Raw genomic sequence first — 18907 nt, forward strand, 5'->3', positions numbered from 1 at the left:
ATCTGAAACAATGAAATAATAAAATATGGCAATACACTATTATAAAAACCAAAACATGATAAAATTCATTCAACACACAAAAAAACGAAGTCAGAATCTCCCTTTATTTTGAAACAAGTCAATGAAACAAAGTTATAGGCAATGCACTAAACAAAACATGATTAAGTGTTATTCAGCACAAAATAAAACGTTGACAGAATCCCACTTTAATTAGAAAGGAATGTTATTTTTTAACAATACACTCTCAAAAACTTGATAAAAATTTATTCAACACATTAAAAATGCTGTCTCGCTTTATTTTGAGACAATTAAATCAATTATACTTTTAAGAATACTACTTGCCAAAACTTGATGACAAAGTTATTAGACACAAAACCAATTAAAATTGGGCGCGAACATGTAGGGTGCGAACGGACTTTGGGTGCGAACATGTGGGGTGCGAAAGTGAAAGGGGGCGAACATGAATGGGTGCGAACGTGAATGGGCGCGAACGGACCCGGATTCGTACACATGCATGCATGAGTAGCCCACATGTTCGCACCCAAAGTCCGTTCGCACCCTACATGTTCGCGCCCAGTTTTAATTGGTTTTGAGTTTAATAACTTTGTAATCAAGTTTTGGCAAGTAGTTTTCTTATAAGTATAATTGTTTTCGTTGTCTCAAAATAAAGTGAGACAGCATTTTTTATTGTGTTGAATAATAAGGGATTTCTATATCTGCTCTTTCACAAATATTTTAAAAATGCATAACATGTACATAGTTTTATCAAGAAATATACATAGGATAACAATCCATAAAAAAAATTTAAATCACTGTTATATTTTTACGTTAATTATTTTTTCTAAGCACCAATGCAATGTAACGTAATATTACTGCAAATTTATTTCTTTTTAATTGTAAATAAGCCACGCATGCAACGGCACGTAATAGTCAAAGTTGTGACTGAGTGCGGAAATATGAAGATAGATAGATAGATAAATCTTAATTATGTTTTGGACAGTGTATTGTTAAAAAAATAATATGGAGTGAGATTTTGACTACTTTTTTTGTGTGTTGAATAAATTTTTTATGTTTGATCATGTTTTGGTTTTAATAGTGTATTGTTATATTTTATTGTTTCATTGTTTCAGATCAAAGGGATCAAGCTGTTAAAACAATTATCTTTTGTGTTTTTCATTTAAAATCTTCAATCTTTTACTCATACCAAGCTATAAATACATTCAGTATTTACACGAAAGCAATTAAAAGCAACAATCATGATTTCCAATTATTCAACTGGAATTTGAATTAAAATTGGGCGCGAACGTGTAGAGTGCGAACGGACCTTGGGTGCGAACGTGCGAGGTGCGAACGTTTAGGGTGCGAAAGTATATTGGGCGCGAACGGACCTGATACCAATAGCCCAGGGGACGAAGATTAACACGTATACAATCTACTAACAACTGATGTACCCTCTTTTAACACTTCTGATCTCAATCAGAGGTATTTAACTTAAATACCTCTGATTGAGATCAGAATAACTGTAGTAAAACATAAATTACACTTGTAAAAACAGTGTGCCATACACGATCAATTTAACAATGGTTCTCACGGAAATACAGCATTACATGTACTACCTGCCTCATTCTCACTATTTAATACTCTTGGTGCTAAGACAATATGCAACATAACACCACATACTAGACCATTTGCTTATAACATGTACTATTACAAATCCCAACTTATCATTATCCCATCATAAGTGTAATTGCACTCCAGAAAAGTAGTTGGGGTAGGCAAAATTCATTCCAGATATTACAAGCATTGACACCAAAAGCACCACAACATGTGCAGTCATACTTATTCATCTTGCTAATTGCAAATGCCTTTGACACAGAAACAAACCCAGGTCCTAGGTGGCCATGTGGAACATGTCAAAAGGCTGTTACATGGAAACATAAAGCACTCTGTTGTGACAGTTGTGATGTTTGGTTTCACATTGATTGTCAGAAAATGTCACCTCAACACAATGGCTGTATGGATGCGAGTAACATCAGCTGTGAATGCATACAATGTGGTATGCCCAACTTCTCAACTAGTCTGTTTAACCACTCGACTATTGAAACATCATCAAATTTGTAGGATACACTAAATGATAACTCGGTATTGGGGAGCCCAGGTGCTCCAAAAGCCACATCCTTACCAATACCTAAACAAAGTAAAAAGAAAAAGAAACAACGGATAACAAATAAAAACAGAAAACCTATTAGAGTTCTTAACATTAATTTCCAGTCCATTCGAAATAAAAAAAACAGAACTTTTACAACTGATAGACTCTGAAAAACCAGATATCATCCTTGGTACTGAAACTTGGCTTGACAAAAACTCATCCTCATTTGAATACTTCCCAGCAGATCTTTACAACATCTATATAACTGATCGACCACCAAGTAAAAACAACCAAAGCTACGAGAAAGGGGGAGGGGTATTACTTACAGTCACCAAAGAATTTATTAGTACACTACCACCAATAGGCCTTAGTGACCACAATATTGTCTATGTAGAATCTGACATCTGGTTGTGCAGGGTGAGAGAAAAACCTAGAAAAATATTGAAATAGAACAAAGCTAACTGGAGTAACTTCAAATAAGATCTAGAAAAAAACATACAAAGATCTACAAAACCTAGATGACAAAACAAATGTAAATGACATGTGGAACACATTTAAAGTAAACCTTACACAATCAGTGGAAAACAACATCCCTCATAAGTTCCTAACATACAAAAACACACTACCTTGGATTCACAACAATCTAAGGAAAATGATCAATAGAAAAAACAAGCTCTATTATAAAATGAAACAAGACATCAAGTATGCTCAAAAGTACAGACATCTGAAAAAAAGTTACAAAAAGAACAAAGAACTGCATACTGGGGTTATATTGAAAAAATGATATTAGCCCTACCCATAAACGAATCCGACCATCAGTGCAACAATCAATCTTAACCTAAAAAGCTATTTTCTTTTATTAAATTACTGCGCACAGATAACAACGGTGTCGCACCACTGAAAAAGAAGGACAGTTAATAGCTGATACAAAGCAAAAGTCAGACATACTCAACACACAATTGCAATCAGTGTTTACAACTAAATCAAATAACACCATTCCAGACAAAGGTCCTAGCTCACACCCTGTGATAACACAACTTGAAATATCTTTACCTGGTGTCAAGAAACTACTACAACCACATAAGGCAACCGGCCCAGACAACATCAGCGGCAGACTACTGAAAGAACTCAATGAGCAAACAGCTCCAATTCTCACACTTATCTTCAAAACATCACTTGAAACTGGCATTAAATATTACACCAACAGACTGGAAACACGCCAACGTAGCACCAGTATTCAAAAAAGGGGGAAAATATAAACCAGAAATTTACCGTCCTATATCATTGACATGTATTTCCTGTAAACTTATGGAGCATATTATCACCAAACACATCATCAACCATCTTGAAAAGAACAATAAATTGTATGACCTCCAGCATGACTTCCGTCAGTCTAGATCATGCAAAACTCAACTCATTTCATTCATCCAAGAACTTGCAGCAAATAATAACAACAACACTTACATAGACTTAATTATAATGGACTCTATTGCCAAAGCCTTTGACAAAGTCCCTTTCGGTATCCAGAATGAAACTTTAATCAGTGTGTCTGCCTTTAAGTTCCTAAATAACAGAACAAAAGAGTTGTCCTGAATGGAGAGTCATCTGACCTAGCCCCAGTCACATCAGGTGTCCCTCAAGGCACAGTTTTTGGCCCAGTATTATTCTTGGTTTACAATAATGACCTACCAGAATACCTATCATCCTGTAAGCTCAGACTGTTTGCCGATGACAGTATCATCTATAAAACCATCAAATCTCAAAGTGACTGTGATGCACTACAGTTAGATTAAGATGCAGCTGCTAGGTGGAAGCAAGACTGGTTGATGGCTTTCTATCCAGACAAATGCACAGTCCTTACAGTCTCACAAAAGAAACACCATAAACTGGCCTACTCTATAGGAAAGAAGAACACGCACAAGATTAATAATGTTCTACAAAATATTACATCAAATCGTAGCGATACCATCTGCTATTCTCATACCATCAGACAGTAGAACCCGCAAAAAACCATAATTATACTTTTAGACACATTTCAACCAAAACAGATACATATAAATATTCATTTTTTCCATACACCATAACTCAGTGGAACTAATTGCCAATGAAAACAGTCGCTGTCGCCAGAGTCGAAACTTTCAGATAACAGCTCACACCAGCTGTTCTTCACAAATTCATCTAACTCATTATTAGCCTACATAGTTTTAATAACAAAATTAAAAATTAAATTACGCACCTTAAATTTATTTCCAAATATTTTTGTTTTTTGTTTTTGTAAATATATATATAGGCCACGCTGCGCAAACAGTAAATACTCTTCAGATCGTTGAAGGACTACTAAAAACCTAAAAAAGAAGGAGAAGAAGATTATCAAATGATATAAATTAATGGCTATCATCTTTTTTACTTTATTTAGTCATTTATATCTACATAGTTTTTTTACATTTCAATTTCTTTTGTTTATAGATTTTAAATTTTGTATTCTTATTTTTGACTTTTTATTATTTGTTTTTAAACTAAAACAAAACATAGCCCTTGAAGCCGGACCGTGGTTGTACTAATTATGGTATGTATAGGATCATGGATGTCAATGGAAGACAATTTGTTCCAGTTTTTAATGTTTTTACAAAAGAAAGAAGATATGTAGCTATCTTTAATACATTCAAATGATATGTAAAGTAGAAGTCTTTATGGAAATTAAGATCTTGTGAGGCATTGACCGAATGTTATCGATGTAATAAATAAGCTCACCATTGATAACAGGATTAAAATTAAATTGTGCACGGCAGACGCGTGTTTGTCTACGAAAGACTCGTCATGATCAGTCATGCTCGAATCGAAAAAGTTAAATTTGAAGGTCAAATAACATGATGAATAAAGTACAAACTTGAAGACAATGCAGACCCCAAATTCCGAAAAGTTTTGCTAAAACACTGCTAAGGTAAACTATTTCTGTGTTAAAAAAAAACATGTGATGCAATTGGCATATTTCATTTCCTATTTGGTGGAATATTATAAGTCTAGTTCTTAGACGGCGTTCTTGAAGATTTTGCTAATTCATGGTCTAACATCTCAGACACACTGCTGTTATTGTGATGTCTGCTGTATACATATATTGACGCCCATATCAGTTGTCTTTTAAGGTAGATCACCAGTATATATTTTTTGAGACAGATTTTTTTTATAATTTGCCAAAATGAAGATTTTACTATGCTCTTTTCAAAAATTTAATAAAAAGTATGGGTCACCGTGCTATTTTTCAGGCAATGAGTCGTTGAAAATTGCAAAAATTTGGTTAGTTTGTTCATGAAAAAACACATTAGTGTGCATAAAAAAAATTCTATGAGATAGAATTTTGAAATAAATTGTGAGAAGAAAGGTTTCATAATATGTTTGAAGAAAATAAAAAGAAAACATGGTGTCACCGAACTTGTTTTCTTGCTACAAGTAAAAATAAAAAATTCCCCTATTAGCCCAGTATAAATTTTGTACTAAAAGAGTTATCTCCCCTTAAATGGCTTATTTGAAAAAAATAGTTTAAAACCCCCAAAAAATGATATTTGATAAAATATTTTGAATGAATCCATTAATAAACAGGTTTTCTTCAAATAAAAAAACAGTCTAACTATTGAATTACAATTCTGTCTCTAAATTGGCAGATTTAGGCAAATAACTAGACCGATTTTGTACTGTGATTGTACAATCCAAGATGGCGGTATACCATCAATCTACCTTAATGGTCTTTATGTTTTCATTTTTATATGGTAACCAAATGTAGATCATATATACGAACTACGAAAACGGAAAATCCCTAATCAAATAGCAAAAAAAAAAAAGAAGCTCAAACACACCAAACGATAAGGATACCAACTGTGATATTTCTTACTTGGTACAGGCATTTTATTATGCAAAAAATGATGGATCGACCCCGGTTTTATAGCTAGTTTGATAAGAGTTTGATATACTATTTCTAGAGTCAATTGTTTGTGAATGATTTGAGATTATTCTGCCGATCAAACATCAGGATTTATTAGCTTTCGTGGCTGCTTGTTGAATGCGAGTGTTTCATTTTTAGATCTGTTAAAATTGCGATGCACATTAAAGTACCTTGCATGTTGTACTGATTCTATCATATAGACATGTATGTTGTAGTTGTAGTCAGGAGTTCATTTTATAGCAGCTTATTGAAGCTCGAGGCAGTCATGTTATAATTGAATTTGTCTGTAGATTATTCTGTCACCTACAAAAAGTCATATACGGATTTGTTTGAATTGTTTGGAAGATGATTGAGGGTTGCTGATCACAAGTAATTAAACCAAGAGTTCCAAATGGTGAAGTTGAAATCATCTCTTCGTTAATTTTACGAACGCCATCAAGAGTTGGTTGACCGTTATGGCATAACCGTTTCACAGATGATATCGGATATGTTCCTTACGTCGTAACTACAACCCTTTCCCTTTCACGAATGTGACCTACCGAATAAGACTATTTACCGGATTTGTTATAATATGAGCAACACGACGGGTGCCACATGTTGACTAGGATCTGTTTAACCTTCCGAAGCAAATGAGATCACCCCAGTTTTTTGGTGGGGTTCGTGTTGTTTATTCTTTAGTTTTCTATGTTGTGTCACGTGGACTTTTATTTGTCTGTTTGTCGTTTTCCTTTTTAACCATGGCGTTGTCAAATCATTTTCGATTTATGAGTTTGACCATCCATCTGGTATCTTTCGTCCCTCTTTTATTGAGATAGATAAGGAATAGTATTGGAAATATCAATGTACCATGTGGGACACCTGATATGACTGGTATTTTTGAAGATGTCATATTTTCTAAAAGCAGAATTTGATAAATTTGATATCTTTTTACCTTTCTCCTGGTACTTTTGATAACTATTTACACCACTGGGTCGATGCCACTGCTCGGAACGTTTCGTCCCCCAGGGTATCACCAGCCCAGTAGTCAGCACTTCGGTGTTAACATGAATATCAATTATGTGGTCATATTTTTTTTCCTGTTTGAATATTTCGAAATTCTAAGGATTTTCTTGTCCCAGGAATAGATTACCTTAGACGTATTTGACACAGTTTTTTTTGGAGTTTGGGATCCTCAATGCTCTTCAACTTTGTACTTTTTTGACTTAATAACTAGTCTATTTTGATATGAGCGTCACCGATGAGTTTTATGTGGACGAAACGCACGTCTGGCGTACTTAATTATAATCTTGGTACTTTTGATAACTATTTGAAAGACATGATTTAATAGTCATCAAATGTATCAGGCTTATAATTTGATACGCCAGACGCGCGTTTCGTCTTAAACTCATCAGTAATGCTTAGATCGAAATAGTTAGAAAACTAAACAAGTAAAATAAAAAAATAAAGTTGAAGACCATTAAGGACCAGAAATTGCAAGGTTGTGCCAAATACGATTTAGAAAATATATGCCTGGGATAAGAACATCCTTAGTATTTTGAATAACTCATACTTTTGCAAACAGTAAATTAAAAAAAGAACAACATAATTGACATCCATGTCAACACGCTGACTGCTGGGCTGGTGATTTCTACAGGGACAAATCGTCCTCCAGCTGTGGTGTAAATAGTTATCAAAGGTACCAGGCTTATAATTTCATTCGCCAGACGAGTCTTTCGTTTACATAAGACTAATTCAACCAAGTTTATAATATTTGCTGCTATACCAAAGTATTTCATTTTGAATAATAATATCTTGTGTGGTAACCTGCAAAAAAAAAACTTTATGCAAGATCCATTAGTATCTGTGTGTATTATCTTTTCATTCTATTGTGGTAATTAATGTAACATTTGAACTATGGTACTGTTAAATACATAGAGGATTTGAAAACTGGTAACAGACTTTTTCGCGTTAAATTCGTATATTTTGTGGGTTGTCTAAAAAGTATTTGACGTATTACACAAACCTTGTTTGACCTCAGAGACAGTTTTTTCTAAGTTGTGTTGTGTATACTGTTATTTTTCTTTTGGTCCTTTTTTCCGCTTACATTTTAGTTTTTATATACCTTTTATATAGTGTATATTGCTTATGCAATAACAAATCCGGTAGAAAGTCTAGTTAATAGTTATCAAAGGTACCATGATTATAATTTAGTACGCCAGATGCGCGTTTCGTCCACATAAGACTCATCAGTGACGCTCATTTCAAAATATTTATGAAGCCAAACAAGAACAAAGTTGAAGAGCATTTAGGATCCAAAATTCCAAAAAGTTTTGCCAAATACGGCTAAGGTAATTTATATCTTTCGCCTTTGCATTTTTCATATAAGAGATGTTGTTTTGACAATATAATTTAGAAAGTATGCTTGTCCATGGGAAAAGTTTTCACCCAAGACCAGGACACAGAAATAATTTTTAAAATTTTCTTTTACTATTTAAATTGTTTTAAGGTAGATCATAAGTATATATTTTTTGAGACAGATTTTTCTTATAATTTGCCAAAATTAAGATTTTACTATGCTTTTTTAAAAAAATTGATAAAAAGTATGAGTCACCGTGCTTTTGTTCAAGCTGTGAGTCGTTGAAAATTGACAAAATTTGGTTAGTTTGTTCATGAAAAATCACATTAGTGTGCATAAAAAAATATCTATGTGATAGAATTTTTAAAAATAAATTGTGAGAAGATAGGTTTCATAATATGTTTTAAGAAAATAAAAAGAAAATATGGTGTCACCGAACTTGTTTTCTTCCTACAAGTAAAAATAAAAAAAATCCCTATTAGCCCAGCATAAATTTTGTGATAAAACAGTTGTCTCCCCGTAAGGTAGCACAATACAAAGATTTTATAACTCCAACTCCCAAGTTTTAAAATGCTGTAACTTTCTTAATAGTGCTTGAAAATTTATAAAAGTGGTGGTTTTGGATAGCTAACAGATTACTCTTTTAAATTAATGCAATGATAGTATTATGCATCAATTATGTAACCAATTATAATGTTAACTGTGTCTAAAAACAAATTCACCAAATTTCCACTTTCAAATGAAATTAGCTTCTGCATAGGTATCCCTAGAGGGTTGATTTTATAATATGTTGTTCCTATGGCCATTATCTACAAAAGGGTGTCTCAGATTTCAGATAGAATGTGTAGAACAAATTTTACACCTAATTAAACATTATCTACTTTTATGTGGTTAGGATGTTTATACTCATTAGAGATTTATGAGAGATTGGAATAACATAGAGACAATCTGAGACACCCTTTTTGAAGCCCATGATGTGTTGATTAAGATTTCGTTAAAATTTTCTGTATAGTTAAAGAGATGATAGAGCTCAATTCATTCAAGTGAACTTACCCAGATTTTGCCACTAATTACATAATAATTGATTACATAATGATTGCATAATAAAATATTACATTCATTTAAAAGATTAATGTTTTATCTATCTATGTATACCTCTTTTATTATTTTCTATGCATTCATAAGATAGATACAGCATTTCAAAGGTTAGTGATTGGAAGTAAAAAAATCTTTGTATTGTGCTACCTTAAATGGCTCATTTGATATGAATGATTTTAGAACCCAAAATTTTCATATTTGTTAAAATATTTTAATTAATACAATTGAATAACAAGTTTTCTTTATATAGAAAAACAGTCTAACTATTGAAATGCAAGTCTTTCTACAAATTTGCAGATTTAGGCAAATAACTAGACCGATTTTGTACTGTGATTGTACAATCCAAGATGGCGGTATACCATCAATCTACCTTAATTCAAAATGTCTGTGAGCGCCCACTATAGCATTTATAATGGACAGAGGCGTAACTGCATTATATAAAAAAGGCAAATGTCTGTTTTTTTGTAGCAAGACTCGTCAGTTATACACCACACACAAAACAAATATTAGAAAGACAAGAGTAACAATGCACATATACAATTATCGCACCGCGGGTAAATTATCACGCTGTGATTGGTTTAACGCCGTCACGTGGTGACCCCCTATGAGACCGTAGGGGGTTAGTAAGTTACATAGGGGGTTTGTGACGCAGGAATGGTGACGTCATCTATTAATGTTGTTGTGTTTCGTTGTTTATTTTACAACAAAACGCAGCAGAAAAAGTCTAGTGTGCGATAAATTCGTTGTACGGTTAACTAGTGACCCCTTACGGATACATAGAGGGTGAATAAAATCCATAGGGGACTCGGCCTCCGGCCTCACCCCCTATGGATTTTACTAACCCTCTATGGATCCGTAGGGGGTCAGTAGCGAACCATATAACTTATAATGGTACTCATGAAGTTACTGTTACATATTGAGTAGGATCCGTTTAACCATCCGTTGCAACCTGGGTTTTTGGTGGGATTTGTGTTGTTACTCATTCTTTAGTCTTCTATTTTGTGTTTTGTTAACTGTTGATTGTCTTATTGTGTTTTTATTAATGGTTTGCTTATGAGTGTTACTGTCCATTTGGTATATTTCGCCTCTCTTTAATTGTAGGTTAGTTCGGGGCATTATTTCAAATTATGTTTCACGATACTACATGTATTATCATTATAAGCTCTTGTTCTTCTGATATTTGTCGTTACTACAAACACCGTGAATATGTCTCGGAACATCATTTCAATTTTATAAAATAATAAGAACCACCAATGGGTGCATCTACGACTTCCAAAAACAAACCTGCAACAACTTTGCAGTTTCAGTTTTAGCTGCCTGTTTCGTCTTCATTGACTACTATCCTGTCAGTACGTCAAAAGAATACAACATATAGCTGTTAAATAATTAATGAGTGATCTTGATGTAATAATTTCAAAATGAGCTTTTGGTTTTGTTATTTGATTGGAGGATCTCTCCGTTTTGAATTTTACTCGGAGTTCCGTTTTTTTTTTTTGCTATATATCTTACTTTTTAGTAAAGTTGCATTTTTCTCTAAGGACCACATAGTGTCGTCTGTAATAGTAGTTTTAAGAATAATTAACTATCTTTCGAACTTTTGAAATGAAAAAAATCGTATAATAAACTGCAATAAAGTGAAATATAAAGAAACATTGGAAAGTTGTTTATTATGCAAAGAATATTGGAAAAAATGGATAAATAATTTACCACTGTTTACTGCCACTAGTTTTTAAATCTGTTCCAAGTGAAAAAAAAACCACTAATACATTGCATGCATTCGAAGCTCTTTTATGTATTTACATTCATCTGGAACGCTTAAACTTTAAATTTCAAGAAACATATATAAAAAATAAAATAACTTCATGCCCTACACGACTATATTTTAATCAACATTATACACATACAGATACATTTAATAAACTGATAAATAAAATTCTCCTTTGCTTTTTTTTTTTTTTTTTTTTTTTTTTTATCTATTTGACTATTTTCATTCTGATACCTCAAATATGTGAACCTTTCCTTCTTTCGTAGCTACAAAAAGTTGATTATGAGGTATATCATAATATAGTGCCCTTGGATTTCGGATTCCGTTATCCTTCGAGAGCAGCTGCTGACATTTTTGTCCATTCGAACACAAAAGTATAACATTTGACGATGTGTTTCCAGCAATGTAAATGTATCCTCTATCGTCAAGAGCCAAACCCCTCGGTTCTTTCAACATTTCATTCTGATATTCCCATACTATCTTGCCGACCATACTAGAGCAAGTGACGGTGTGCAAAGTAGTATTTGTATAGTACAGGTGGTTGTCGGTCAACGCTACATATGACCACGGAGGCAGTTTGCACTTGACAACTGTTTCAACATTTCGATACTCTAAGTTAACCTTTTGAATTCCCAATCCTTCAACGCATACAAACAGGGACCCACTTCGATAGGATATCCCAAAACATCTCCCGCTTAATGGAATATAACTTGTTGTTTTCCTCTCTGTTATGTCTACTAAACAAATTTGCGGATTGTTCTTGGAACAAGAGCTAACAGCTACATTTGAATCATCGATATAAGCTACATCGGAAATCTCAGCTGGTTTCATACAGACGCGGAATAAAAAATTTCCGCACGAATCAGTTATGATAACCTTGTCTTTCTCGTAACTGCTGAACACCCATTTCCCTCCCTTCAACATACAACACCCTGACAGAAATTTGCCATCGATTTCAAAATCACAAATTTGTTTTACTTTCAAAAATTTTTTATCATTGGCAGACGCATTGCTTGGTTTACCAACGAGTTGAGCTTGTATGTCTTTATGTCTAACCAGAGAAATTTTACTTCGACTTTTAAGTACCTGGATACAACCAAAAGCAGGAACTGGTGTTGGATCGATTCTTAAGATACTGCGCATGTTGATTTTCTCGTCAACTGTAAAATCAAATTTGAGTTTATCTAAGCTGTCATCTTCCACAATGGATTGCATATATGATTCCATATTGATAATATCACTTGTTATTTGTCTCATGCTATAAAAGGTTTGTAGATCAGATGCATTTTTGATTAATTGTTCCAAAACTGTTCGTGCTTCTTTTACTCTAAGTTTATTTTCCTCCACCTTTTTCATTTTAACTTTGATTTTACTACTTTCTTGTTCTATAGAATTAGAAAATTCTTTTGTCAGGGTTTGTTGCATATCATCCAGACGTTTATTTACTTCTATTCGAATATTGGCAATATTTTGGAGAACAGTTTTTTTTTGTTCTCTCAGACTTTCTAAATTTTCTTGTAACACACAATCAATTTGCTCAAAATTATGCTCCGCGTCTTCTGTTCCTCTTATTGTTTCACGGAATGACTCTGACGTTTTGATATCTTTTATCATCTCCTTTAAAGTAACCATATCTTTACATTCGGAATGTCTTTTAAGACATGTGAGACAGATAAGTTCGTCGTGTGTTTGGCAAAAAAGCTGGAATCTTTCATTGTGTTCTGTGCAATAGGTGGACACGACTGTAACAGATGGCTTCAGTGAAATATAACTGGATATTGGAATTGTATCGTGACTCTCAGATGACCTTGAATAGGTATGGACATCTTGACACTCACTGAATAGACTTTGTTCACATTCATAACACCAGACAGATGATGACGTAGTAATGTGACGTCGATCGCAAATACTGCATATATCAGGGTTGTCTGTCATCTAGGAGAAAATAATATAGATACAATAAAATTGAGAATGGAAATGGGGAATGTGTCAAAGAGACAACAACCCGACTATAAAAAAAAACAACAGCAGAAGGTCACCAATAGGTCTTCAATGTAGCGAGAAATTCCCGCACCAGGAGGCGTCCTTCAGATGACCCCTAAACAAATATATACTAGTTCAGTGATTATGAACGCCATACTAATTTCCAAATTGTACACAAGAAACTAAAATTAAAATAATACAAGACTAACAAAGGTCAGAGGCTCCTGACTTGGGACAGCGGGGTTAAACATGTTTATGAGATCTCAACCCTCCCCCTATACCTCTAGCCAATGTAGAAAAGTAAATGCATAACAATACGCACATTTAAAATTCAATTCGAGAGAAGTCCTAGTCTGATGTCAGAAGATGTAACCAAAGAAAAATAGACTATTTTCATATTATTATGGATTCATTGATTTTCGTGGGTACCAATTTTTTGTGGATTGAGCAAAACTTAAACTTTCGTGGACAAATAATTTCGTGGTTCTGCCAAAGTCTGTGGAAAATTGTTATTCGCTGAAGATTTAAATTGTGGTTCACCTTTACCTACTAAATCCGCGAAAATTAGTGTCCAACGATAAAAAAAATAATCCTGACTGCTGAGTTTATAATTTATTGACAGTTTACCCTCACCATGTTCACTGTGGTAAGACATTCTGGTACTCGGTCAAGAAATAACAGCAACTTAAAGAAATAGAATCAAGCTCACACCCGGTACAAAGTAATGTGGAAACTGTTTCGTGTTTTCTATACACGACAAAGTCATAAAAAACAGTACACTTTCACTCTAATTGCATCGATTATATGTCTGATTTAACTACTTTTGACCACGAACAAGAACATGTACCAGATGTTTTATCAGAAAGTACGTTTCCTGTCGAACATAATGCAATCTGAAGTGTAAAGTCGGTGATATGAAAATATTTAATTAGCTCAAACGACATTTTGTACTTGTACTGAACAAACCATCTGTGTTCTTGTGTACACGTAGGTGACATTGTTTAATTTTTACTATTAAGAACAACATAACTGTTATGGTATAGTCATTTTTGTATGGACAGCGTGGCATTATCGGACTTAAATTTTTTCTTTACCCATGAAATTAGTTTGGTTTAGTTGAATTAAAAGTACGATTTGTATTATAAATCGTTTTTCTTACCTTATCTTACCTTTCAATGACACGGACACTTCATAACCATTGTTTCTGGTTTTCAACCCGGAAGAAAAAACTGTCACATTATCAAAGTATAAATAAACTTGTTGTAATCTTTTGCAATGCAATATTGCAGTTGTAGACGTTTTATTCAAAATTAATATTAAGTAGATAAAAATATGTATTTTTATCAGTTTAACGGTGAAGCGAGGACAATAGCATGAAACGCATTTGTTTAAGTCAAACTCCCCAGGCCCGTTACAATACACTATGCAAGAGGCTCCACATCATATACTGCCTTATTATCATTTCTCATCGAAATACTAGGTATTTCTCACTTACTTTATATCTTAATATTGATTTTATGAGTTTTTATTTAATTGCATGTTAAAGTTATTATCGGCCATTCTGCTAGCTTATTTGCATAATTCAAGGTATGTAGTATAATATTAAATAATTGAAAGGAGTACTAAGCTAGCTAGTAAGACCCTTCTTTTGCCCCATATATATTAGTATCAGTTTTACAAAATTTATTAACATGTAAACTTTCATCTATTTATTGGTAAGTAGAATACTTCTGCTGCATACATATTGGCTGTTTGTGACCATACAATGCACATATATCAGGTACTGGCATCATCAAGTTAAGCAAAATTACTGAAATCTTCACAATTTATTATTTGAGCTAATTTTTGAAGGGTTCCGTCTTAAATGTAAGTGGCCGGATTTGTGTTATTTTATATATTTAAATGCTGTTGTATTTGAGGATAATACATAGCATATATTATTGACTGAATATGAATGCGGCCACTTTCCATTTTGACGAAACCCTTTTAAAAGTGTCATTTTATAGCATATTGGATAGATTATTTCTATTTAAGCGTCTTTAATGACTATATTAGTTCAAATCATTCACATAAACTATAAATGGAATCGTTTGAAGTAGACACTTAGTACGGGTTTCCAAAAAGTATCCAAAATGTTTCATGTACTTGAAGTTTTGGGTCAAAATTGGTCCTTATACCGGAACTATTTTTTTTAATAAATAAAGGCAATAATAGTATATCGCTGTTCATAAGTCAAAAATCAATTCATCAAAATAAAACCGAGTCACAAACGAAAACCGAAGAAATTTATAAAAGAAAAATAACGGAACAACAAAAAACACTCTTAATTGCTACAAAAACATAGAAATTGACTACTTGAAACAACTGACAAATTCTTGACTTGGTACAAGACATTTTAAGAAAAAAAACCAGAATGTTGAACCTGGTTTTTATGGTAAGCCAAACATCCCGCTTAAATGTATAAAAACAAGATACATTAATAGTGAATAGATATAGGAAGATGTGGTGTGAGTGCCAATGAGACAACTCTCCATCCAAATAACAATTTAAAAAGTAAACCATTATAGGTTAAAGTACGGCCTTCAACACGGAGCCTTGGCTCACACCGAACAACAAGCTATAAAGGGCCCCAAAATTACTAGTGTAAAACCATTCAAACGGGAAAACCAACGGTCTAATTATATAAACAAAAAATGATTACTTTGCTGAATGAAATAGAAACCAATCATAGATACATGTGTAAAGATAAACATTATTAGTTTTCTCGTTTGAATTGTTTTACATTGTCTTATCGGGGCCTTTTATAGCTGACTATGCGGTATGGGCTTTGCTCATTGTTGAAGGTCGTACGGTGACCTATAGTTGTTAATGTTTGTGTCATTTTGGTATTTTGTGGATAGTTGTCTCATTGGCAATCATACCATATCTTCTTTTTTATATTATGACCACCAGATGCGCGTTTCGTCTACAAGAGACTCGCCAGCTACGCTTGGATCATTATTAATTTATTTGCATGTTTATTAAGATTATTACATGTAGTTATTGGAATTACGTGGTTGAAGCAAGCACATCATATTATGCTATTGATATATTTATTATGTAAAGAATTGATTTAATGAACGATTTCTTTAAATTGCGATCATAATATGTTTGATTATGCCGTTTGATAAACAACTTCCGGTTTTGAACTCATAAAAAGATTGAAGCAACTATTGGTAAACAACTAGTACTGTTGACTGCATTTTAAATTATAAGCCTGGTACCTTGGTAACTATTCAGACTACTCGGTAAATGCCACTTCTGGTGGACGTTTCGTCCCCGAGGATATCACTAGCCCAGTAGTCAGCACTTCGGTTTTGACATGAATATCAATTACATGGTCATTTTTATAAACTTACTGTTTGCCAACGTTAGAATTTTTCGAAATACTAGGGATCCTCTTACCCCAGGCAGATATTACCGAAGCCGTATTTGACAAGAGTCCAAATGACACAGAAATTAACAACTTTAAGTTACCGTACGTATTACGAAATATATTGGCACTAATTACAATATTCGCGTCTTTGGTCCTGTTAAAATATTTCTTAACTAGCTCTTACTATAGCAATGATTATCATCTGAAACTGTTTGACATTTTTGAAATCATTATGACGGGGATCGACTTTTTTCTATTTGTAGAGCAATTAAAATGTAAATTATCCGAAAACTCAATTATTTTTTTCCATTTAAACTTTGGATAAGAGAACATCATTGAAATTGATCTTGTAAAATCTATCAAAAAAAACCAGTTCAATATTGTCATTTCTAATATAGCTATATTTACTTAAATTGATCGTAAAAAAATGATGTTAAAACAAAATGAAAATTAAAATCGTGTCATATGTTTAGTGTAAATAGAGTCTGGTAAAGGGTTATTTTCGTTCAACGTGTTTTGCCATCTTTATTTAACGTGTTTCGTCAAATCGGTAAAAAGATCAATGTGCAAGAAATTTTTAATTGTTCGTTCGTCGTAAAATTGCAATTTTGTTTCGCGTTCTTCCGTGCAGATACCCCCTTTACGCCCCTCTTAATAGGTCATAGTTAAATCAATTGGTAAAATCCCCACATCCCACCTCAGTAAAAACTTTCTGTACACATGACATTTGATGAAATAACGGTACAATATTTCACCGCTCAAGATGCACATTTTGATAAAAAAAATAAAAAAATTGCTTGTTGATTATATATCTTTTAATCCATGACCTAATATATTTTCGATACTTAAGTTTAAAATCTGGATTAATGCGTTGTTATGTGTTGATGTATCAAAATTATATTAACCTCATTCAACATTTTTGTTTCAATCAGACCTAAATTAACTCATCATAGATACCAGGACTAAATTTAGTTTATACGCCAGACGCGCGTTTCGTCTACAAAAGACTCATCAGTGACGCTCGAATCAAATAAGTTAAAAAAGGCCAAATAAAGTACGAAGTTGAAGAGCATAGAGATCCAAAAATCCTAAAAGATTTGTCAAATACAGCTAAGGTAAGCTATGCCTGAGGTAGAAAAGCCTTAGTATTTCAAAGAATTCAAATATTTGTTAACAGTTATTTTATAAATATAACCATATCAATGACAATTCAAAGATACATCGGGTAACATTTATTTCACGGTACAGTTTTCTAATCTACCTATTTTGACTTTCTTGGATTGGTACTTGAAATTAGCATCCTTTTGGGGCTGGAATGACTTCTTCTTAAGTGACAACTTTCGTCTTTTGTGATCTAAATGAAATATAAGTTGGATCAATAAGTGTTTCACTTGTTTAACAAGTAAAACTTTATACTTTAACACAATGATTTTTCAGTGTAATAACTTTACTGAAAATTTCATTTTTCATTGTAATCACTCAACTATTTCATGTTCAATTATCTCGAAAGATATAACGGGGCATTTTAAATGAAGATAACCCCCAAAGCAATGCATATATACATCAATTAACATTTTAAACTTTATTTGCTGAAATTAAACCAATTAATAATTGAAGTTTGACCGAATAGTGCGTTGGTTTTAACAATGATAGTGCTGCATGTACTAATTAGATCCGGACACCCACAATAATAATAATCATTGACTGCTGTACCCCTATTTTTGACATTTTTACTCTTTGAGTATGTTTATTTTGTTCATGCATCGTTGACAATGTAATGGAATTTGATGCGACTTTCATGCAAGTGAGAGGATTAGCTATCTATAAAACTAGGTTCAATTCACCATTTTCTACATTAGAAAATGCCTGTACCAAGTCAGGAATATGACAGTTGTTATCCATTCGTTTGGTGTGTTTGGACTTTTGATTTTGCCTTTTGATTTTGGACTTTCCTTTTTGAATTTTCCTCGGAGTTCAGTATTTTTGTGTTTCTACTTTTTTTTTTAGAATGGAAGATTGACTGAGATGATCATATTCCTTTAATAGAATCAGCCTTAGGAATATTTTAATTTGCCATCAAAGATCGATTGTGTATGTTTAGTATTTTTGACACACTTTAAAGAATTGTTGATTAATTGAGGAATATAATTAATGATGATGAACGGAATTAATTCAATTACTCAGATATTTAAAATTGACATAACAATTAAATTTAGCTGAATATA

At 33.0% G+C, this 18907-nt stretch overlaps 1 protein-coding gene across 1 annotated transcript; it reads right to left on the bottom strand.

The window, feature by feature from the left end:
- Positions 1-11506: 11506 nt before the first annotated feature.
- Positions 11507-13219, bottom strand: LOC134690192 (uncharacterized). The gene has a single exon (XM_063550169.1). The coding sequence runs from the start codon at positions 13217-13219 to the stop codon at positions 11507-11509; it is 1713 nt and encodes a 570-aa protein (XP_063406239.1).
- Between the last annotated feature and the right edge of the window lie 5688 nt (positions 13220-18907).

The sequence above is a fragment of the Mytilus trossulus genome, chromosome 11 (assembly GCF_036588685.1).
Source record: "Mytilus trossulus isolate FHL-02 chromosome 11, PNRI_Mtr1.1.1.hap1, whole genome shotgun sequence".
Lineage (NCBI taxonomy): Eukaryota > Metazoa > Mollusca > Bivalvia > Mytilida > Mytilidae > Mytilus > Mytilus trossulus.